Source organism: Larimichthys crocea, chromosome XV (assembly GCF_000972845.2).
Source record: "Larimichthys crocea isolate SSNF chromosome XV, L_crocea_2.0, whole genome shotgun sequence".
Taxonomy (NCBI): Eukaryota; Metazoa; Chordata; class Actinopteri; family Sciaenidae; genus Larimichthys; species Larimichthys crocea.
The window spans coordinates 11,598,954-11,623,284 of record NC_040025.1 but is presented as its reverse complement, the minus strand read 5'-3'; the positions used below and the strand labels follow the sequence as shown (position 1 = coordinate 11,623,284).

The window sequence follows — 24,331 nt, the reverse complement described above, 5'->3', positions numbered from 1 at the left end:
TTTTTTTTTTTTTTTTTTTTTTGCTATTGGAGGGAGGGATGAGGTTCGAAGCTGTGTGTGTGTGTGTGTACAGTGCATGGACACTTGTAAACAGCACATCATTAACAAACTTTTTTTAAATGTTGTATGAATTATAAACAAACATGCCGGGTCTCCCATGAGTGCGTCTGCTCCTGGCTCAGGACAAGAGGGGAGCGCTTGATGAGTCACCGTCTACTGGATCGACTAATTTTCAATTTTCCTCTTATAAAAAGGCAGCACAGAGAAGAGAAGAGACACCCAGGAGCTGTCTCGACTGCCGGACGAAGGATGAATTAAAACCAGGACAATCATGATGTATATGGTTATTATTTATTGCTACTTTTAAGGATACAAAAATAGCACGAAACAGAGATTTTTTTTTTAAAAGGAGGCACAAAGTGTAGTAGACGCAAAATGAAACAACTATCAACAGAGAAAAAATAAAATAAGACAGTATTAATAACTTTTTCATGACCATTCTTTAAAGATTGTCAAATAATAATAATAATAATAATAATAATAATAATAATAATAATAATAACAAAAGCATAAACAAAAATATAACCTATTAAGGGGAGACTTTTAGGTAATGTTTCATAATTCCCTTCAGAAGTTTACATTGTAATAAAACAGATATAGAATATATGATGGTAACTATAACATTGTGTATATTCTAAAACACAGACAAGTTAAAGATACACGACAGACGACAAATCTATATTTAGTCTATACTCAAACTTAATCGTGGACAATCACACTTTGTATCGAATATTTACAGAAAAAAAAAAGAAAAGGGGAAAAAACTATTTCATATAGATTACATTCAAGAAATGTCAAATGCACTTGTGCTGTACTGGCTCAATGACAAATATTAATGTTAGCTTTAGTAATATTACAAAATAAAATCTCTTTCAAATAGGTCCATATCAAATATTAAACATTGAGATTCAGTCTTACCTTTTATTTCATTTGCAACATTTTTTCTCTTTACAATCATACAAATGGCACTTGGCACTTTTAATCTACTCCAATTCAGTCAGTGAAATATTAAAAATATTATAAAAATATTACTTTTTTTTTTTCTCTCATCAATGCAAGCTGTATGTTACACACACTGTGCACGGAGCATAAATGTGTCTTCTTTACTTCATGGAGCACGAAGCTTCTGCATAGGCAGGCATTCAGCTTTGAGTATAATGATTGTCGTTATAGACAAATGCAAAATTCAACTGTACAGAAAACAATACACACGTTAGAAGCTTTGGAATATTTTTTGTTTGGTTTGTTTTGGACTGTAGAAGCAGCCACAGATGTTGTTACAATCAACTTTAAGAGCAATAAACCAAAGATTTTTTTTTCTTTTTTTTTAAAGCAAGACGACCACCTTTAACTTTGAGTTTACAAAATCTCTTACTTCAGCTTCAGATACGTTTAAATCATTTTCAACGCAGGTTTGACGAAAAACCTGAGCATAGAAATGATTTTTTTAAAAAACGTAGACCCATGCTCGAGCCACTTTGGCATTATCACCTGAATATAATGCAGTATATATTTTTTACGAATATATAAAATGATACATTATTCACATGACTAAAGTAATAACATTGACCCCCCCTGTTATTGAAAACAGTGCATATTAGGAGGCGTCACAAGAGTTCATTTTGCGTATGGTTAAGGCAAAGTGTGCGACGAGTGAGACGCACTTCAAATGAGATGATCACCGTTTCATGTAGAACTGCATATGAAGACGCACACAGACGAAACTGTGTGAACAGAAACATGACAAGCTTTTTTTGGCTTTGACGCGTCGTATTTGGGCTGATTTTTTTTTGGCATTTTCTTTCACAAATCTGAAGCTACATGGCTCAATTCACTAGTACGAGGCAATAATGGCTAATGCTATTTCTGGGAATGCATTTCCCCCATTGTATTGCAGCAAACTGTATCCAAAAACCAACCCGCAAGAGAAAAATCAAACAAATAAGGCACATTCCACTGTTGTTTCTCATCAGTTTGTTGGAAACCTGCTGGGTGTTGACGTTATGGGTCGAATGAATTGTTCTGTGTGTTGCAGGAAAAACGTCCAAAGCAAACACAGCAGCCGGGAGCTGATATTTTCTATCTGTAAGGGTAAAGGAAAAAAATGAGGAAGAGAAGATCTGATTGTTGGTGGATGCGTCACCTTGCTTGGAAGGCTGAAGACGTGTGAGCGCGTCTGTGTGTGTGTGTGTGTGTGTTGGCGGACGGGGTGGAGGTGGGTGGATGTTGTCATTTCCTGCTCGGGTCTCTCGTCTATGTCTGCCCTCTGGCCTGAACGCCTGTCAGATCCTTTCTTATGATCTCATTCACTGCAAAGCAAAGAAAGACAGAGGAATGTTAGACAGTGACAGGAAGTGCTTTTCACAATAAAACTCCAACATAGTGTAAAAACTCAGTCAGTTCGATTTGACATGTCTGTGCAGGGCGTTGATGCCGGGGCCCGATAAAGGCTGCATTAATGTCGAGCAACCACTAGAGGTAGAGCTATGCACAAGCTTACAAGCGATTACTTCCTGTTGCTGGGATGATTAGAGAGTGTGTGTATCAAACAACACAAGAGGAAGGGGGGTGAAATGGAAACTCATGGCTCTAAAAATAGAATCACAATGTGCGGGGGAGAGGGGAGTAAAAACCGGCGTCACGCGTTGAAAATAAATAAAATGAAACGCTGAATTCATGGATTGAATAACAGACATGCTTAATATCTGCAAACATGTGAGAATCTGAAGCTTTGTCACGCAGACGCTGATAAAACAACCCTGCACGCTGCAAGAGGAAGTGTAACTTCCATGCGTCAGGGCTGACAGTGCATGTGTTTAAACACGGTCATGCTATCGACAGGTAGTAAAGCAGGAGAGGAATGACGAGCATGTGCGACATGTCGCCCCTCCAGATTTGCCACGCCGTTTGTGTGGAGCTCTGATGTTTATCTGTCCGGGCCCGGGCCTGGAAGCAGCACACTGTGTACACTGGCACTTTATAGAGAGACTGTTGCCACCGCTTCCACCGTGCCTCAGGGAACTCATTAGGGTCGATGAGTAATATAAGTATTTCAAAAAGAGGTGGGCCAAAAAAGCTCTTCGCCTGTAACCAAGTCATTACAGAGCATGTCGTGTGTCTGTGATTGTGTCGCCGTGGTAACGGCGGGGGCCAACACTTTGTCGATTGTGTTGTTGGGATGAAGTTACAAACGTACGTGCTAAAAAAAAAAATCTGAATATCAGGAATATCAAGTTCATTCAGCAGTTTGTAAAAAAAACAGAAGTATCCATTTTCTCGTCTACTCTAGCCAGCAAGTCAAACTACTCCCTTAAACTCAAGAGAATGAATGAAATTAAAGACTTGACTGGCAACAACACCTCGAAAGCAGAGGCGTGGAACGTGGCGAGGTGATGGCATATTCTTCGATCTGAAATCATGAAGTAGCACCCGCAACTGCAGCAAAAAGTTAAATCTAATTAGGCAATCTTCCATCCAGCACGCCAGCGTTTGCCTCTCTCTTTATGTCTCTGTCCGCTGGCTTCCTCTCTGATCACTTGCAGATGTCGAGCGAGAAACAGCCCAGCTCAACACTGAGCACATTTTATAGCCAGGACAGCATCTGAGAAAGAAAAAACTGCAGGAGCAGCCAAACTGGGTGCTCTGCTGTCGTCACAGCATCACCGTCCCTGTTTATTTTAGTCTGTAGTGGAATTCCCTCTGACACCTAATGCCTTGAAGAAACTTTCATCTCCCCAGCAGTGCCGCAGGATTTTTCCTGAGCATAAAAACGAGCTCAGAGAAGCAGCAGGAGCGCCGCAGTGGGGGCAACATACAGTGGGGGCTTTGCTGAATCTAATGAAGGGTTGGCACGGACCGGCTATTTGAGGCTGGCCCGGGGAACACTCGGGCCAGTCTGTTCAATAGGTGAGTGTCTGGATCCTGAGTCGTGCAGCCAATGAGCTGCACTGTTTACCGACGGTGGGAGGGGAGAGCGAGACAGCGCGTACAGTAGCTGACTCAGTCGCCGCGCGCTGCCTGCTGCGAGCTGGAATGTGTGTGTTTGTGCGTCTGCAAGCATTTGCATGTTAATACAGCGTGTGTGTTCGTGTGTAGAAAGAGTGTGCTATGTGCTGCGCACGGTACGAGAGAAGGACTGTTATGCACGAAGCTGAAAAACCATCGAGAAAACAAGTGGACTGACAGCTAACCACAAGTCTAACCACATATCTGGTGTGTTAGTGCTCGCATTGTTTCAAACTCTGTCAAACAGCGCTCACACACCCATGTGTGCCGTGAGTTATTAGTCGCTGTTATTGCTGCTTCTCTCCGTGCGAGCTGTCAGGAGATCCTTTTCTAAAAATGATTCCAGTGGAAGAAATGCAAGACAAATCCAATTTCTCTGTTTCTAAAAAAACATATTCCAGAGTTCACCTGAAGCTGCTGCGCTGTGCATGGAAACACAAAGAGGGAATTTCACACTGAGAAAACTAACACTGGAAGAGACCCACTCGATTTGATTAACTGCTGCAGGCTCTGTCTTTTATCCAAACTTAAATATATCTCCATGAACAATTTGTTTTTATTTCATGCTGTCCACAGAATGAAATCTAATGACCTCTGTGATCCTCTGACCTTTTCTCTGGTGCCAACTCTTTGGATGCACATTGCAAAATCAACTGAATACCCCTCGCTTCACACTCTCCTTTTAGTGGAGCACCAATTACGGCACCCAACGAATCTTGCACCGTGCATACGGGGATGTAAGTAAAATACTTTTTTTTTAAAAAAAAGGTCCAGTGTGTAGGATTTAGCGGCATCTAGTGGTTAGGCTGCAGATTGCACACAACTGAATACCCCTCGGCTCACCTTCTGCTTTCTGTTTGCAGTGCAGTGTTTGGTTTGTTCTTTCTGGGCTACACTGTCAAAAACATGGCGTACCCTTTATGTAGATATAAAAGCCTCATTGTAAGGTAACAAAAACACAATTATTTGTATTTTGTTATATGAAAACATACGCATGAATATTATATTCTGCCAACAGATCCGACTAAACGTGGACCTGACCGAGGCTGACAGATACACAAACACTGAAATCACTCATGCAGTGTAAACTGAAGCAGCTGTCACGCGCTCGTCACTGCGACTGTAGCTCCGTCTGGATCTGGCCGAGTCGCATATTTGATCAAGCCTTTCAAACGGGGATGGAAGTGAGCTGAGACTAATGCGTGTAACGCGGGCTGTTGCTGTGTGCTTTATCTCTCCCGCCCTGATCTCTACCTGCTGGAACAATTTCACCTGCTCCACTGCCTCTGGGCTTTATTCCACACCCACTAAATCAGTCACTCCCAGCCTTTGTAGGCCGTGCCATCGGCTCTTCTTTCTTATTTTGTTTGTGTGGCACGCAGCGAGCTCGGCCAGGAGACATTCTTGAGTTTCTGCGTTCCAAAGGCAAGGCCAGCTCTGACAGGTATCTTGAATAGATAAATAAACAATCAACAGATTTTGTTGAGCATGGGAACCTGAAGACACAGGTCTCTGTCTTTCTCTCTGCGTGGGAGAGATTATAGGTCGGGTTTTGGTAGAAAATGAGAATAGCTCACATTCATTTGAACACTCTTCACTAAAGTTCAGGAACCTCAGAGATGTGACAGTTATCGACCACAACACCGTGACGATGCCAGGATGTGGATTCACCTTCTTTCTTTTTTCCTCGCAGACTGAAACACTCCTCGATGAGTAACGCTCACTATCACTCAGATGATTGTTTTGTGGTCACGATCATATTATAACACCTTTGCAGTCAAAAACAAGGGAGGGACTTTTTTTTTTTTTTTTTTTTTTGGACCACGCTTATCTTCTCACCCTTTGTCTGAAAGAAAAAAAGATTTTGAATAATGGGAAGTCCCCCCTTTCTTCCACATGAAGCGATGTGGGTAGGTGGATTATCACCCGTAGGAGTGATAAGAAGGGGGCATGTGGAAATCTGGTTCAGAAATAAAAGTTTTAACATTCAGCGCTCGCCCCGGCAGACGAAAGAAGTTAACGCTAATTCTGCGATTAGTTTTTTAAAATGGAGGTTGCCACGGAAACGGCAACGCGCCACCTTTAAAATTGAACAAAGATGCAGAGGGCACCGACTCCTCGTCTTGTGGGCGATGGGGGAGGATCAAAACAAGGAGGAGGAGGAGGCCCAGCTCGACTGTTTCTCTGACTCCTTGTTAATTCATCAACTCACAGCCCTGTTGCTGTTTACTGCGGAGGGAAACCCTGCAAGTCCAATCCAAAAAACACAAATTCCATTGCTGGGCCTTTTTTTTTTTTTTTTTTTTTTTTAAACTTCGTTTCATTTTTTCCATTGAAACACACACACACACACACACACACACACACACAGCCCCTTCCCTTTTCCTGCAAACTTAACGTCCTCCGCCCTCCCTGTGCTATCTTACAGGGATCAGGCTGGATTTCTGGAGGAGAGCAGCTGCAAATAGGAATTTCTTGTGCCAGATTGGCAGAACCCCGTGGACGGAAAAAAAGCTAATCCTCTGGTGGGTTCCCCCCACAGAATCGAGGGGCGTAAGGCCAAGGAGAAACCCCGGCCAACTATAACAAACAAAGAGGCTTTCCCCAGCTCTCCCAGGCAGCCGGTTCCACTGTTTGACAATGGTTGCCATGGAAGTTGTTTTTCACTTCATAACAGTGTCAACATGTCCAGGCGATCAGGAGAGTGACACTTTTTTTTTTCTCCTTCCCCTTTTCTGTCGTTAATGTGAGAGAGAGAAAGTAAAAAAAGAAAAAAGCTCATTTCCTCGTCTGTGCGAGCGGCTGAATGAACACGACGCCGGCCCTCGAACGTCAGCCGGCTAACACGGCACCTCGGAGGCAGCTTGTTGTTACACATAATAAAGTTTGGAGAACCTTTAACTCCGGAGTAAGGCAGAGGTTCAACCTCGCGGCTGCTGCTGGCTGTGGCCTGACATTAATTCTGTTAGAGGCTAATGGGGTTGACAAGCATAAGTATAAACATATGACTCATAATCCCTGTTATTTCCACCTTGAGTGGAACATAACTACACCTCCTGGCGTGGATTGTTTTAACAGTGCGAGCTCGGCCTGCTGGCTTTGTTCAGAGGGATACTATGGTACGTAGATCAAACCGGGGTGTGTACAAAGGAGATGGAGCAGATATTGTAAATATCCTTGAATTGTTCTGAGGAAGAGTCATATCTCTGTTATCATCCATCTCTTTCACAGAAGGACGTATCCATCACTGGCTGTCTCTCGCCTCGTTACTACTAAAAACACACACTGTGAATGACACGAGTAAAAAGGCCTTAACTTACACTCACCATCATCTAGGTAGGCCTGGTCCAAGTTCTCCTCCTTGACCGTCACCCTCCTCTGTCCGCCCCCCGGAGCCTCCATCTGCCCCGTGCCGGGCGGAGTGCGGCCTTTCTGCTGCCCCTTCTGCGTGTACGACTGCTGCTGGATGACGGTGGGATAGTGCTGAGGGTGGGTCACTGCAGCCTGAGCCTGTGTGGGAGTGGGTGAGAGGGAGGTGGCTGACTGCGGGGAGTAGCCGTCGCAGTAGATGATCTGCTGGCTGTCGGGCTGCGGAGCAGAGAGGGCTTGAGGGTCTCCCGCCCGAAGCAGGTGGTGGTTGGTGGGGGAGAATTGGATTATTGAAGGGTGCTGACCTGCACCGATGGGACCTACGGACTGAGCCGGGGAGCCGGTGTGGACCAGGACCGACCGGTGGGGGTCGGGCATCATCCCTCCAGTCTGCTGATAAAGGCCAGGGCTGCCGCTCAGACTCTTCCCCCCGCGGGAGTAGACGATGGCCGGGCTCTGCTGCTGGAAACGTGCGTCTTGATTCGGGATGCTGGAGCCGAGACGCTGGCAGGAAGCCAGAGCGGGGACCAAGCCGTTGTCTGGATGGAGCACCCCGCGTTGGTTATGATAGTAGGAATGAGGGGATAAACCCAAGATCTGGGGGATGGCAAAACCCACGTGGTCTGCTTCATACTCATCTATAGGCTCGGTCTTGATGGACGGAGCTGTACAGAAGTCAAAGAGAGGAAGCAGAGTGTGGCTTACAAAGACTTTCAACCACGTTAGTTATAATCATTATGCAACAAAGAGGCCGGGCCTCATTCTTACATGCCAGCGGCGTGTAGGTGAAATGTTGAGGCTGGCTGCGCTTCCTCTTGCCGTTAATAACGTAGAAGTTCACTTTGACAGAGTGGCAGACGGACGTGTCTCGGTAGGACGGCACCTCCACGAACAGCATGCTCTGCGAGACAAAGATCTGTTATGTGCTGAAACCGAACCTTTTCGTCTAGGATCACGGTATCCGACGTGTTCGGAGGCGGCGCACAAGCATTCGAAAGGGAACGGATGAATAATACGTACTGGCTGGCTCTTATCTTTGTCCACTGTTGCTTCCATTTCCCAGATTTGCTGGCCATCTAGAAAGAAGAGAGAAAGTGGAAACCTAATCTTAAACAATGTGGTAATTAACTCCGCAAAGCGAAGCAAGTACAGTTGATTGTTTCAAGATGTAGCAGACAGCGAGATCCTTCTGCAGGAAGGCTGCAGATTTGGAAAATGCTGTCTCGTGGAAATCACCTTGTTTGTTTTAAATTCTTTAAGTTCATGTTTCATTCATTTAATCCAGACGCAGTTAACACACGGTCGACTCGTAGCCACCGTGACGTCTGTCTTGGTTTGATTTTAAAATACATGTGGACAGAAAAAAAAAAAACAGAAGCCTCGGCGCACATGTAGACAATATCACTTTTAAAACCACTTCCTCCTACACCGCCGAGCACGCACACAGGTAGAGATGATGTGTAGGTTTCTACTACAAGCACAGGCAGGCGTTCATTAATCAGAAGAAAACCGTGTGTGTGTGTGTGTGTGTGTGTGTGTGTGTGTGTGTTTGTGTGTGTGTGTGCAGCAATGCGGTGAGAGCCGATGTGGACGTTACATCACACTCTGGCAGATTTTGATCGGAGCCGTCGTTTAGGTGAGAAAAGTCGAAAAACCAAAACCGGGGCTTTGTTCATGTAAACTTCACATGAAGCCTAACACACGATACGACGTGTGCTCGCAGCGTTCGAATGTGACCGCAGGTGGGAAACCCTCCTGTCAAATTGTAAATTACAAACACATGGCTTAAATGAGTCAGCAGGAGGAAGGGGGGGGGGATTCCAAACATCTCGCCAACTTTTCTCTAAACTTTAAATTTTATGATCGGCTCTCTCCACGTCTCTCACACAAAATGTTTGTTTGTGATTCTACACTAAGGGATACCCCCGACTCTTGTTCTCCGTCCAAAGTGGGGGTAAGAGAGTTGGAGAGAGAGAGAGAGTCTTGACTTGGCCGTGCGGGGGAAGCTTTCCTTCCCTCCCTGTCCGAGCACGAGAGAGCCAGGGGAGCTCCGAGCCAGAGGCAGCTGTCTCTCATTCAGAGGGATTTCACAGCTGTGCCGGTCCAGAACTTTGTGTCATACAGAAACTCCCCAAAACAATGGCAATCCCTCTTGGTAAGATTTCTTTTTCCGTCTCTGTCTTACTATCCATTACCGTGCTGTGTCGTAACACAGCGGCAGGGAACCCCGGAGAAGCAAAAAAAAGAAAGAAAGAAAGTAGTCAGGGCAGTTTTAGTCGCCTGTGGAGCGCCTGCATTTAAACAAAAAGCACTCAGCAGTGGAGTCAGTGAGTCACAATATCACATAAACAAGTATTTTACCAAAGGTGTCCACGCCACAGACCCTGAGAACTGTTTCACGACTAACAGCAGGTGACAAACGTTCAGCAAACCCACCTACCCACGACAAACAACAACCCACTCACACATCCAAGAGCCACGCAAGCAGACCCAGGATTGAACTGACTGACCTCTGACCTTACAAAGCGACACAAAGACATCAAATCGTGATAAAATGACTCAGTTTGGGCTTTTAAAATATCGATAAAAAGAGACAGAAAAATGAATTCTGCGGTTCGGTCGGAGGTGTCGACCGAGCGACGCTCGCGAAACAACCTTTCCATGTGACACGCAGGACTATTAATCACGCAACAAAAGGCCGATAACGCATCATGGAAGTCAGCGAGGAAGAAAAGGGCAAAAGGAAGTGAAGCGGCGGCGTTATCATTGGGATCATGCAAATAACTCATGTGGCTTCATCTATACGATGACGAAGGTAAAAACGTGAAACCTGTTCTGAGTCATCAGAGCTGCTGTAATAGCAGAACTAACGCAGATAATAAAGACTTCAGACTCAGTCATGGGTTTGTTTTCTGGGAGATGTGTGAAAATATAGAGGTGACGTTATCCCACAGGTTGATTTCTGAGGAGCATCCGGATGCCACTCACCCTGAGTTTTCTCCATAAAAATGACCTTCGAATCGGAGCTGAAGTTCTGCCCAGTCAGGATCATCTGCTGGCCTCCGAGCACAGAGCAGCTGTCCATGTCCTGCTTCTCCACCATGGGAAGCTCGTGCGCTGAACGCTGGGCTGCCGGGACACAAAGAGAGAGAGAGGGGGGTGTTACATTTACCGTCACGAAAGAAGAAACTAAATATTTTTGGCTTCGGACTCTTCGTCAGCACATCTGAAGACGTCACCTCCAGGCAGCTGTGATCATTGTGACATTTTAAAAAGACTGATTAACTGTTAATCAAAGAAATCATCTGCAGAAGTAAACATCAGCTTCAACCTGAAACTAAAAAAAAAAAAAAACACAAACCATGTTAACCCTTGGCATTGATTTCCCACAAATGCACAAGTACCTATTACCAAGAAGTGACGGCGTTTCGCAATAACGAGGTGATGCTGAGTCATCCGACAATGACAAGCCCGCGCTTTCAGTTTTAATAAGCAAAAAAACAAAACATCAATCAAATCACGGAGAAGTGATTGACTGAGCTTACAGTGAAGTACTGTACAGGAAGGGAACAGCTAACTCTGTCGCAATCTGATGAAACATCCGTGCAATAAACACGAAGTGAAGCTTGAAATATCATCAGACACTTGACATGATCCCACAGGACTCCTAAGTGAAGTGTACAAACATGCCAGGGCAGGACAACACACAAACAAACTGGTTTATGAGCCTATACGTGTTGATGATGATGATTATTATTGGTTATTAAATGACAAGTGCTGTGCATCTTTGAGCCGATTCATCCAATTAAAGTGCAAATGCCTCCACTGTTTGTAGTTTCTCGATTATCTGCACCCCTCACATAGTTATGACCTCTCGGGTTCATGGACCCCGGGTTGAAGACCCCGGGTTGAAGACCCCTGGTTGAAGACCCCTGGTTGAAGACCCCTGGTGCAGGGCTTCGTCAATCAAACATATAGTTTCATCAAAGCTGATCAAAGGACACGTACAACACTAGAAAAGGGGTTCATGTCATAGATATTATCACTGTCGCTTTCTCATCGTCGCCGAGCTGAAACTCCACAGTCGCCGATGCGTCGACAAACAAATCCCCGTGACCTTTGAACAGGTTGGTTACTGCTGCGCGGCGAGAGGACAGAACAAAGCCGATGACAGCGGCGGGTGGGGAGAGAGGAGGGGAAGGAAAACACACCATCGCCGACACACCGTGCCGCTTATCAACGAGGCCTGACAGATGTGTCGCTGTAAGCAACTTAACGCTCGATTGGCTTTCACTGCCGGCAATTGTTCTGAAGTTCATCTTCCGTCAGACAGGTACTAACTATTGTTCTGTGATGGGAAAGCAGATGTGAAACGACAGTTGTAAAACGATAATCCGCTCCGGCGTCACGATCTTTTACAATGACAGGAGCATTTTGCACGCAGACTGGGTCACGCTGACGCGATGGATGTTATGTCTCGACCTGGGCAAAGCGAGATAAACAGGCCTTCTTGTTTGAGTTTTGATTACAACCGGGCGCTTTAATAACGCTGTGTACACATGCAATGATGTGCCCAAACACTGACTTTTACTACTGCGCACATACAAACAGGTACACAGACACCGAAACACGCAAGCGCACAAATACTGGACGGAAGCCCTCCGTGCATAAAGACATCTTTGTGCGCAGGAGTCTGGACTATCAGCCCGGCTCCAAACTCATTTGAATGTGGGTTCCCCCTTTTGTTTATTTTGTGTAAAGTTTTGTTCCTCAACAGGAAGTGTACATGGTGAGTTCATAAACACGGCACTGTGCCGGAGCTTGTCTTGTTTTTTTAAGATGCACATCGTACTGTGAGAGTGTTTGAGGTGTATCCGCTTACAGCACTCGATGGGATGCGAGGCCACTTGGAGAGAGACGTGCTGTCCTCCGGGCTGAGGTATGTGCACGCGGAACACGAGGCGGACTCGGGTGTTTTTCCGCCCGACGTCCGTCTCGCCTTTCCTCAGCTCGATGTCGGCGTTCCTGAGCTTCAGGATCCCGGCACAGTCGATTCTGTCAGAAGGGATGAACGTGTAAGAAAAACAGACTGTTTCAAAAGAGTTCAAATTGCTCGTCGTTATATTCTCACATTGCTTTCATGTTGTTCTTTGGCTCCAGCGGGATCTCAAGGACTTTGGTGCCGTGGATAATCTTCTCATAGCTGGTGGTCGTGACCGTCTTGCCAGTGATGCGGTGGACTTGATAAAAGGCGTGGGGCTTGAGGATTCGCTCATCGGCCGTACCGATGAAGATCTGTAGGCCAAGTGGCTCCTTGCCTCTGTAGCCATGTAACTGCAGACACACACACACAAAAAATGATAAAAACAGATGAAACAGAGATACAGTTTGGAGGAAACTGCTTTCTCAAATAGCTGCTTGTTTTAATTCTGCCTTTTTCCAGATGTTGTTGCTCCCCAGAGGTGGCTAATCAGTGTCAGGGCCACGTGTAAACGCACGAGTCCTGAACAGAAACCAGCCCGAGAGCTCACATCCTAAAGGCTTTTTACATGAGCACATGAAGGATGCAGCAGGACGGGGTAGAGAACTAACACTGTCTTAAACATCCTGCCCGACTGTTTTAAAAGTCCTGAACAGTATCGGATAGGTGTCGCTGTGAAGTGGAGACAGAGCTGACAGAGACAGAGAGATGTTACTTTAACCTGAGAGTTCCTCCTGAGGAAACCTGCAAAAACCACAAAGCGTCAACATGCATCTAAATGCTGTTTTTGTGCAAACAGCGTAGCGCATAACCTTTGTCAGAGAATACAACCGTGAGCTGGTTGCAGAATGACTAATCCAACTGCAGAACATGTCAGAGAAATAAAGTTTATTTAAGATCAGATGCATCATTTATATTTAATCCTTAAAAAAAGAGCTGCGGGTGATGTTTTTCCTATTGAGGCCGTTTCCTTTCATTGTTTAGAAGACATTATCCACATGAACGTAACTGACAGACTTCACAGCAGCTGCTGGATGTGAGCAGAAACTATGGCAACATGGACGAGCTCCATAACCAGGTAGCTGACACACACACACACACAGACACACACAGAAACAGAGGAAGCCAACTGCAAACACTCAACAGGCCATGTGAGCAGCCGGGGCCGGTTGTCATGGCAGTGGCAGGAGCAGTGAGTCATGACAGAGAGCAGTGTAGGAAAAGTGGAGGGTACGAGGCTCAAAGAGAGAGAGAGAGAGGGGGGAGAAGGAAAAACAGGAGAGGGAAGAAGAAGACGAAGAAGAAGAAGAAGAGAAAGAAGACGAGGTGAAGGAGTGCAGCCGCGGCGAGCCAGGCCTGACCATCTGATTGGCCTGGCAAAACATGCAGAGTCTGACCTCAGGGTGAGGCCTTCGGGGACGGGCAAGAAAATGGAAAAGAAGGCACTTATTTCCAACAAGTCCCTACTATCACCAACAAACACAGCTTTGAAATGTTGCCACGGTAACGCAAAGAAAAAAAACGGGAGGGAAGTTTGATCCTATTCTTGGACGACGCGGCCGAGCCGTAAACTGTGTCACACAGTTTGAGAGTCGTGTTGTGACTGTGAGAGGAACAGCAAACATCCCTTTTTCTTTTTTTTCCCCTCCTCCTCCCCTGATCTACAATTATGTCAACCACAGCCAGCGTTCATTTCTTTTTTCTCCACACGTCTAGAGAGTGTTTCGACACTTGTAGTCAGCTTCCTAATCGAGACCCGTAAAGTCAACAAACCAGTGTGTATGAGGAAGTCAGGGACAGCATGAACACAGACCTGTTTGTGTGGTTAAAACCATCAGAGGTGGGGGTGAGGGTGAGGGGACTATATTAAGCCAGAAGGGAGAGAAAAAACTTCAGAGAGCCTGTGTTTCCCGCTGACCTGAGTTCAGTTCGGAGGGCTGGTTACTGTGTGTCTTTATGATTTCAGAAAGTGAGGGATAGGAAAGCTGCTGTGAGAGTCATTTTCATACAGCTCGCCCTGGGCAATAACACCACCGAGTGCATAATGAGTAGGAAACACAATTACACGCGAGCCCTCCTCCCCGTCAGGGTCGCCTGAGGCTCCCAAACATGACAACACGCCTTCCTGTGGTCAGTTTTAACCGTACCTGCACAACTGGATGTCCTCCCGTCGGGGCTTTGACCGCGCCCCTGCTTCCCTCCGTCTCATAGTGCGCCCTGTGGTGCGGCTTGGGCTGCACCTCGATGTGGAGCTCATACTGGTCTGTGCGTCGGGGAATCGGCCACTCCAACGGGGGAAGAGAAGCCACGGGGATGCTGGAGGACATAAATCATTAAAGTTCTGCAACTTGAAAAGGTGTATCCTGTGTGGTGTGTGTGTGTTAGCTATAAGGTCTGGTCTTGCTGCTCATTTACCTGCAGATGCTGGAAACCAGAGGCTTGGGCCAGATTGGAGGGATAACAAAGAAAGGCTCTGCAGCAGGTTTGGTTTTTATGTCCTGGTCGCAGGACACTAAGTAGTTCCCTTCTACGTGGTTCTCTGGGTACAGAGTGTAAACCTGGTTGGACGTCTTGACTATCTTAGTGGGCACCAGGCCAGGCTGACCGGTGCCAAAACCATTCATGGCATCAGCAAGGCTGCTGTGCGTATAGTGGGCACCTATGTTGTGATCTTCATGGCCGCTGTGAGGGGAGGGACTGCGGGAGCGGTGTCCGGGGACTAAGCCCGGATTCCTGTACATGTCGTAGGTGCGTTTGCCCTGCGGGGAAGCAGAGCGGGAGCCAGGCCTCGGGGAAGGGGAGCGGGGTCCTAGACAGTTGTCCTCAGCTAGGCTGGTGCCGGGAGAGGTGCCCGGGGAGGTGCGAGGGGAGCCAGTGTGGATGTTCTGTAATCTGGGGCAGAGGTCTCCGGGGTTCTGGACGCTGCTGGGGGACACACAAGGAGACGCCCAGGGGGAGTAACTCTCCGAGTGCCAGCTGGTGGAGGAATTGCTGCTGGCTGGACTCAGGCACTGGGGCTCACGGTAGGCAAGGTTATCATGGCCGGGCACAGTGAGGGTGGGTCTGGGGCTAATGTTCAGGTGGTGGTTCTGCAGGGAGTCCCGTCCATGGTTGTAGTGCTCACGGGAGGGGGTGATTTCGATCCGCGGGCTCAGGGCGAGGCCTACAGGCCGGGTACTGTCCAGATAGTTTCTGGCCTCCGGGTTGTCATATCCCGCGAGGACCTCGGTGTTGTGGTTACTGTAGGAGGGACTGCAGGACTTGATGGTGTAAGGGGAGGCCTCCTCCAGAGGGAAAGCCTGCTCAGACTCGGGGCTGAGGACTTTGTGAGATGCAAGGTTGGGGTCATCTGCAGGAGAGGAAAGAGGAGAACTCAGCACATGGCACAGAGATATTTCCAAAACAGAAACACAGAACACAAGTTCACCTGCAGACAAAGACTTTGTTCATTAAAGTTTCATTTTCTGAGTCAGCAGAAAGAAAAAAGCTCCATGTTGACATTTTCTCTCACATGGTCACTACAACCCTCATCAAGAAGCCATCACATTTACTTCCTGTTCTTTTCTTTTCTATTCACATGAATAAAACTCGCAGAACTCTGAGCCGACAGGTAACCAAAGAGAAGGAGAGAGGAGCCAACTCTCCACACACACACAAAGCATCGGACAAACCTTGATCTCCCCCAGCAAAGTCGCTGCAAGGTGGCTCATACTCAAACAAGTACTCAAACTGTAAATCCTCATCAGGACAGTTGACCCGGCTGAGCTCTTCCTCCAAATCTTTCTCGTCGTAAAAAGAGGTCATCTGTCTAAAAAAATGTTTGTTCCTAACGACTCCTCTGGAGTTCTTGGGGCGAAGGCGACGCGGAGAGACGGAGACGGAGACGCGGCGGAGGTGTTTCGCGGCGCTGATGTTGGATTGGGTTTTTGGGGGGTGGTGGTGGTGGGGTTGGGGAGAGAGAGAGAGACCTGCTGCTTCTTTCAAGTGTCAAAATGATGCATCGGAGAGCTGCAAGAAGGTAAAAGCGCACAAGTTTCCTGTTTCTGCCCGCCGCCAGTTATTTTCAGACGAAGGCGGGTCTATTTTCACACCGAATGCAGAGTTTTCGAGTTCATCTCGGTGTCTGATCACGCCTCCTCTGCGCGCTGATGCGTCGAAGATAAAAAGAGAGAGAGAGAGAGAGAGAGAGAGAGAGAGAGAGGTGTAGCAGCTTGGATGTGATGAATTACCCGGTTCAAACACATCGCTGTGTCTCTTTTCTGGGTTTGACAGACAGCCTGGTGCTGCCCCCGGGTGTTTGACATGTTGCACTGACACAGCAGGGTGCTTCACCGGGTATTCGTCAAACCAGGAGTTCGCTATGGATGGATGGATGTTATAGAAGATAGATTGGACTGAAAGACATCCACCTCTGCATCGCGGCTACATTTCCAGTGTTTCTTTAAAAAGCGCACAGGTTTGGGATTTCTTGAGGGAATCCCCAGATTTTTACGCACGACGCAGCGCAGATAGTAGGGCGTTCCTCCCATTTATAGCCTCACACGCACACAGTGGGCCAGTAGCCTATATGCTCAGTCAGCAAAATAAACAGACCGACATCGTAATAGACTTTCCTTTTTCTTTTTCTTCTTCTTTTTTTGGTTGTGCTGTTGATAACGGGTTTCTTTTGGATTTGGCAAACCCAGAATAAGTGGAAACTTATTCTGGGTTCTGGGTCAAATCTGACAGGATATAAATCTGTGAGTGGAAATAAACAGAACTGTAACTATATTTGAATGTTGTTAATCATAGTCACACTCTACACGCAGTGGATTTGAAAAATCTTAAAATATCTTTGCTCTCATTTTACGCACTCGTGTCATCTGGTTTGAAAGCATGTGGCAACTTCGAACATTTCCTATCAGCATCCAACGTCTCCTCACTGTCAGCGACTACAATTACACGCTCTGCTGTGTTTAACTGGCTCCTTGTTTCCCCCGCTCTTAAATATCTACGTGTTTCCCCCGTGGTGCCAAGACGCGCGCCGTGCGTCGAGCAGCCAAAAGGCGCAGCAACATCCCCGAACACACATGACATTACAGGGCTAACACTACTCTATCAATTAAAAATCAAATGGTTTGATTACCAGATAATCACACAACTTCAGCAACTACCTTGATCCATCGACCTCATGGTGTGGTACTGTGCCAGCCTCCAAGTCTCTCTAAACATCTGGAGAGAGAGAGAGAGAGGGGAAAAGAAAAAAAAAAAGCGAAAAGTAAAATAAAAATAAAAAATTACTTTCCGCTAAAAACCATAGCAGAAGAAGCTCTTCGGTTTAAAAAATGTTGAAATGAGACAAAAAGTTTCTGTACGCGTTCAAAAAGCTTCAAGCTGCGACACAGCAGCTGCGCGCAAACTCCCTTTTTTCTTGTCAAAAAACATGCAGCCGCATCAGCTACAGCGATGGTTCTGGTATGAAGTCCCCCTTCCTAGAGCTCTATAAGGATTACTTGAGTATCAAGAGCGGCTTCCTTCCCCGCTCTGGGTGTTTATAATGGTCCAATGCTGTAAAATAACGGGATTCCCTCAGTGTTTCCTCATGTTTGTGCGCCTTTGCCATGGAAACCTGGAGCCGGTCCATGTCGGAGACTCAGGGCTTTCCTGCAAAGCCCCACACTCAGGAATCCATGACGTCTCCGGGTCCTGCGCCAAGGCATTTCTGCGGCTTCTCTCAGACAGTAGCACACAAGAACTTCATTGTAGGGATGAAGAAATTACTGTAGGACGCTGTAGGAGAGAGAGAGCGAGAGAGAGGGAGGGAGAGAGAGAGAGAGGTCTGAGTTTGATTACAGGATGAAATTTACTTAACACTGTCTAACAGCTTCTAATTTATGAATGATTCTAAACCAGAGGATCTGAAATGTTTATTTATTTAGACTGAGTGATGTGGCCATGGTTAGCTGGCGTTTTTTGAACATGGAATATAGAGAATTCCATTGTTCCCATTGAGGGAAGAAGCTACTATCCATTTCCATTTCCTAATGGAAATCTGCAGCATCTTCTGGAAAAAAAAAAAAAAAAAAAAAAAAAAAAAGAAGCTGAACAAGACCACTACATGGACTGACACAAGGACAGAGCAGTCAAAGTTACATAAGGGGTAAGGGGGAAAAAATATATATATATTTTGAATTCATCTGTGCTGAACGACTTCTGATGCCAGGATTTAGTTTCCTGTCAGACACAAAAATAGACTCAGTTTAAGCGTTGGAGACGCAGACTCTCCTTTGAATGAATCAGTATCTCTTGTGCAGCTCCTGCTACTTTAAATCCCACACTCTGTTGGCAAACAATCCAATTTAAATATACATATATATATGAGTCACATCATGTGCCTGCTCCTTTTTATTACTTCTACAGATACAACACCTTTAAATCATCTGCTGACACATACAGGTTTAAACTTTGACTGACAGCGACTCGTCTGTTTGCTTCAGGCAGGCAAACAAAAGTTTATTAGAGCTCGCTGCCTTTAGTAAACTGACACAGTTTTACAATCATGAGGAGGTGTTTGTAAGGTAGTCGGGGGGGGGGGGCACGCAGCTCACGTTCTACCCACCGCTCAAATCTGCTTAAGTCAAGAAACAGGTAGTTTGAAACCGTTTCAAGGGAGCTGCTTTAACATTAACAAGTTTGCATACAGCCCAAGGGAGGAAGCTGTAGAATAAACCAGTCAGAAGAAGCCAAGTTCAACTATACGTTACTGTTCTGGTGCCATGAACCGGTGCCAGCTCCGGTGCTCTCAGGGCAGGGCTGTGCTTATTGAGTAGATTATTGAGTATGGTTGGATTTAGTTTCCTTCCTCTCGTCTGATCATGTTTGAAGACAAATGTACTTATTTGATTTATTGCACATTTCCCCAAAATGTCTCCAAAAAGTAGATCATACACTTTACGCATAAAGTCCAAAGTCAACACAGTGAATGGACGTGGGAAGTGGAGGATCCTGGTGGGGCAAGTCTTTAAGAAAAACATTCATGCATGTGTTTTCTGTGAGCGCTTCTTCTTATCAGGGTCACGGACGGGCTGGAGCCGAGAGGTCAGACACGTAGAGACGTTCACTCCTACAGGCACCAGTTCACCTGAATGTCTTTGGACTGCGGGAGGAAGCAGAACCCACCAGACACAGGGACCACAGTGGGGTTCGAACCAGGAACCTTCTTTCTAAAAAAAACACATCAATTAATATAAATATTTTCACGTCTCTTGCTGGGATATAAGAGCTATGTGTGAAGTTGTACTTTCATGCATTAGTTCATTATCCAGGCTGAAGGAGGACCGGGCCTCTTCTGCTGAGACCTCTGGAACAACCTCCTCGAGGAGATCAGAGATCCTCATATTTCATATCATTTCTATTCTGTGTTTAAGCTGTGTTAATCTCTCATTTTTATCTCGCCTTGTAAGTCAGTTCGGTCAGTCAGACAGTCAAAGTAATCCAAAACATGATGGCAAATATCAAATCCATACAAAAACCCATAAATGTCACCCAGGATTCAGTTCGTCTGACTTGACCTCCCGCTGCCCCGACACAACAGAACGCAGCATCCAGCAGAATCCAGCGAACATCAGGACAAGCCAAACAAACAAGAACATTTATTTCTTCTCAGCCTGGAAGTGAAACATCTTCAGCTCTCGGTGACTGATCCCGTAGCTTACATCAGTCCTGTCAGTGCCGAGGCCGCTCATAGGAAAATGTGTGTGAGACAGAGAGAGAGAGAGGAGGGGAGGGGGTTAATCACAGGATCTGTTTCTGGATTCAGACGTGGATTAGTCTGAGAGAGGGAGCCTGTGCTAGACTGTTGGGTGAACAAGGTGACTGCTGCTGCTGCTGCGATGATGATGAGTCTGTAAACCGCAGTGACCAGAGCCTTCGTCTTCTGGGGGGGGGGTAACCGAACGTCCAGCAGCTTTGTCTACCAGATGTAAATTCCTCCACTGTTACGGAACTCTTATGCAACTCCCAAATTATGAATGAGTAAATGAACACAGCACACACGCCTGTGTCCAGACGGCCGAGTTTGCACTTCCGTCTATTTCTACTTCTTCTTTTTTTTTTTTTCTTCACTTTTTCCGAGTTCATGCAGTATTTTCCATCACTGTAAAAACAGCTCACTGAGGTAGAGTGTGTCTGGGTTAGAGCGTTTGCCCTGTTTGACTTTTCCAAGTGTAACATGTGTGATTGAGCTTTTAAATCCAAGCAGTGGAACTTCGATATGGAAACAGTGCATTGTATCATGTCTCATGGAAATCTTTCCAAGGGAAATTCAAAAGGGGGCAAAGAGGGGCATGGACTTTTGATCTGCTCTCTCTCCTACGTCAGACGTGCTGTACGTTAAATCTGTTTATATTTTGGAGTAGAGCTTCCATTTTCTGTATCCTACTGTACAGAGAATCTGTTTTAAAGGAGCAGTTCCACATTAAATCGACTCATTTGCTTCCTCGCAGAGAGTTCAAATGAGAAGACTGACTCCAGCTGGCTAACTTAACGAGCTAAACAAACCGTCTGATGCGTTAAAGTTAAAAACTCATTAAGGAGCCAGAATCTAAAATATTTCTGATTCAAACCGCTGAAACGAGCGTTCGAGGTTTCCACGTGACACTTATGTAAGTCTCAAACAGGACGTTGATTGGCATGGCTGCAAACTTTGTAATGTTACAGAAACACGCCCTTATGTAAACATCTTAAAGGTCCGGTGTTGAGGACTTAGTGACATCTGAACACTCCCTTTCCAAACATGCAGGAGAATCTAAAGTGACAGAACAAGAGGCCCTGTCTAATGTTTGGTTACATCGTTCTCTGGTGTTAGAGGGTTAACCAAAACATAAGAATTCAGATTTTCAACTTATATTAAATTCCATTTCTGCCACATTTTACCCATAGATCTCTCTAAATCTTACACACCGGACCTTTAAACTTTTAAAAAACATGAAACAAGCGTGGAGAAACTTTCTTTTTTCTTTAGGTGAGCATGAAAACAAACATCACATCTGCCGTGCGAGGCTCAAACATCCGAGTGAAGTAACAATAAGCAGAACACATTCTCTGAGTGGAGGGGACCTTTAATATCCGACGATGTTATCAATAGATGTGCGACTTGCAGCTGCAGCTGCTGCTGTGAGAGAGAAAACTCCTGACAGGATTTCAGTGTGGGCAGTCGCTGGCTTGTCATTGTGTAATAAGGAATCTTATTTCCTTCCTGCCACAATTTGAGATCCCTGGAAAACATTTTCCTTCTTTTTCCGAAAGCGTACGAATGAACTAATATGTTCCATCAACATGGAAACTACATACATCCACGCTGGACCCCAAACCGCCTCATTATGTAACAGGATTCTGATCGATACTTGAATGTTTGTAGAGAGACTTCAAGTGTCTTAAGTCCAGTGGAAAAGTGGCAGAGCAGCTCATGGATTTTTCCATTTTATTTTTTATTTTTTTTGAGGGCAGCGTTCTAAAACCCCATGAAACAATATCACCCCCCCTCTCCTCTCTTTGTCTGCACTACTTTCTGTCTTATCCACATTTCCAACACCAGCCAACATCCATTTATTTCAGAACCTTAACATCTCTCTGTATCTTTTATCAACAAAGAAAAAAAAAGAAAAGTGGATCCTCGGTCGTCAAAACAAAGTGGAACAAACTTATTCAGGATTTCAGCCCTTAAGAAAAAGAAGCTCACTCCTCCCATCGCAGCTTTTCGGACTGTTCAGCCTCAAAAATCACAATGAATTAGTCGTCGCAGCAGTTGGAGATGTATCTAATCCAGCCGGTCTTAAAGCGATCTGGGGCGGTTTTCGTTGAGTTGTTTTTTGGGGAAAAGCATTAACCGGTGTCATTAGAGATCACAGGGAGAGGCAGGGAAACACATCTGCAGCTCTTCTTTTAACAGTCATGGGTGCTAAGACAAATCAAAGCATTCCAGGCCCGCACGGCTATAAATAGTGTCAGAGGAGGGTGTGTGTGTGTGTGTGTGTGTGTGTGTGTTCATGCTTTGCAACGTTTCTGTGAATCCAGTGTTTACACGGCGCTATAACAGTGTGTAGTAAACAATTCATCTGCACCGGCTTGTTCGTTAGTTGGTGTCGGTCCAAATCGTCCATCAGCAGGGAGGTTTGTGTTATTTCCAAAAACACCTCGCCGCCTCCAAGTGGACGCGTTTTAATGTGGCATGTAATCCAAATGAGGGTTAGTTCGTTAAGGCTTTTTTTAACCAACACCGACCCCCCAAAAACTGTGCAGGAGGAGTTCGGTGCTCTCACTGGACGGAGGCCCGGGCGGCCTCCGTTGATGTGGTCGCCTTGGCCTGACGTCTGGATATGGATCCCACATGGTTCCATGCTATCATTTGTATTAACCGCTCCCAGTGACAGTCTGTGGTACGTGATAGTGGTAGTCTCTCTCTCTCTCTTGCACTGTTCCACTGGGAGCAAGATGTAAGATGTTTCCAAGCTGGAAAAAAAAAAAAAAAAAACTCCTTTCTCGAAGTGCCAAAGATAAAAACACACCGACTCTGTGATAATTAGCATGGATATGTTGCGTAACAGCTGTAAGATAACAATTTTTTTTTTTTGGGAGTAATTTTCAAAATGTACTTTGACTCTGATTGGATTGTGGATTTGGCAGCGGACCAGCTGGGCCTCCACAGCGCTGGCTTTAAGAGAGAGGCCACGAATGTTAAGGTTAGCGGGCAGCTCTGTTGACTCTGGAGTGGAATTTCACTTTTCATGGGACTGATTAAGTTAAACGGTTTCTTTTAATGGTATAACTTACGCATTTGGGCAATGGAACAAGAAAGAAGGAGAAGAAAAAAAAAAGAGAGTTGGGCATACGCTGCTGTTTTAATGTGAACATGCAGGCCTGAGGTGCTCGGCTGCATGTGAGAACCCGGTCCAACTAAAACGTCTCCGGGCTGAGACGCGTTTTATAAGCTACATTCTTGAAGAGAAAAGAAAAACGATGAACTGTTTCCCATGGAGACTTTAATAAATAGTGATTTAGTCCATTTCTATTGAAGTCACGCTCTAATTCTGAGTCCTGCGTGTGTTTTAATGTCAGAGTTTGAGCTCGTGGATCACCTGAGACATGCAGGATGTGACCTCGAGTGAAGGGGAGTGAAAACAGGCACCAGGGACTCCCTCCTCTGGTGAGAGAGTGCCAAACACCCGGGCTTCCTTTAATCTGCAGTGCATGTCCTGTGTAACTCACACTTCATCAGAAACTGAACACACACACACACACACACACACAATCGTAATAACCCGTAATTGTTTTTGCATACAAACTGAGGCCTCTGGAGGGGATTCCCTGGGAAAAACATTAAATTTGTTTCATTCACAAAAATCTGTTTCCGTGTGCTGTTCTTATCTGCGGCCACGTCGCTGAGCAAAGAGGTCGTTCAGCCACGTGAGATCACATCAAACTCAACCAGCTCCATGTTTATAACGCAACATGAAGCCACATGAAGGTCCATTATTATATTTCATGGCTACATGTTTCACAATTTTTAATTAAAATCCTTTTAACCACAACAGAAATCTCTTAATGCCTCAATAATAAATCATCTGTTTCAAAGGAGAAGTCTGAGATCTTTCTTTCTTTCTAATTGATCCTGTCTGTATCCGAAGCTCGACATATCTTGTCCATGTGTCATGCGGCTCTATTATTAGAGACAATTACAAACACATCAGTGAGTCACCCTGTTGCTCAGGGTGACCTTTTTTTTATTTTTTATTATTATTTCTAACCATGTACACGCATACAGCAGTTTGTTTTGACTCAGTCCCACGTACACCGTCCTGTTGCCATAAATATTCACAAGAGAACTAAATGTGTATTCATCCGCAGCTGAAAATAGTCCCCCAACCAAAGCACCGTTTA

The 24,331-nt window shown here is 45.6% G+C and overlaps 1 protein-coding gene across 3 annotated transcripts; it reads right to left on the bottom strand.

Annotated features, from left to right (window-relative positions):
- Nucleotides 1-337: 337 nt before the first annotated feature.
- Nucleotides 338-18,126, bottom strand: nfatc2a (nuclear factor of activated T cells 2a). Of its 3 annotated transcripts, none has more exons than XM_019268794.2 (10): nucleotides 17,569-18,126; nucleotides 14,831-15,764; nucleotides 14,563-14,731; nucleotides 12,566-12,768; nucleotides 12,317-12,489; nucleotides 10,423-10,563; nucleotides 8,455-8,510; nucleotides 8,203-8,335; nucleotides 7,386-8,099; nucleotides 338-2,369 (listed from the first exon to the last, which is right to left on the bottom strand). In XM_019268794.2, the coding sequence occupies exons 1-10, from the start codon at nucleotides 17,624-17,626 to the stop codon at nucleotides 2,314-2,316; spliced, it is 2,637 nt and encodes an 878-aa protein (XP_019124339.2). In that variant the 5' UTR covers nucleotides 17,627-18,126; the 3' UTR covers nucleotides 338-2,313. The 3 variants fall into 3 exon arrangements, with proteins under 3 accessions (XP_019124339.2, XP_019124338.2, XP_010735379.3); XM_019268793.2 differs by lacking the exon at nucleotides 17,569-18,126 and adding an exon at nucleotides 16,087-16,584; XM_010737077.3 differs by lacking the exon at nucleotides 17,569-18,126 and adding an exon at nucleotides 16,087-16,582 and having other exon boundaries at nucleotides 7,392-8,099.
- Between the last annotated feature and the right edge of the window lie 6,205 nt (nucleotides 18,127-24,331).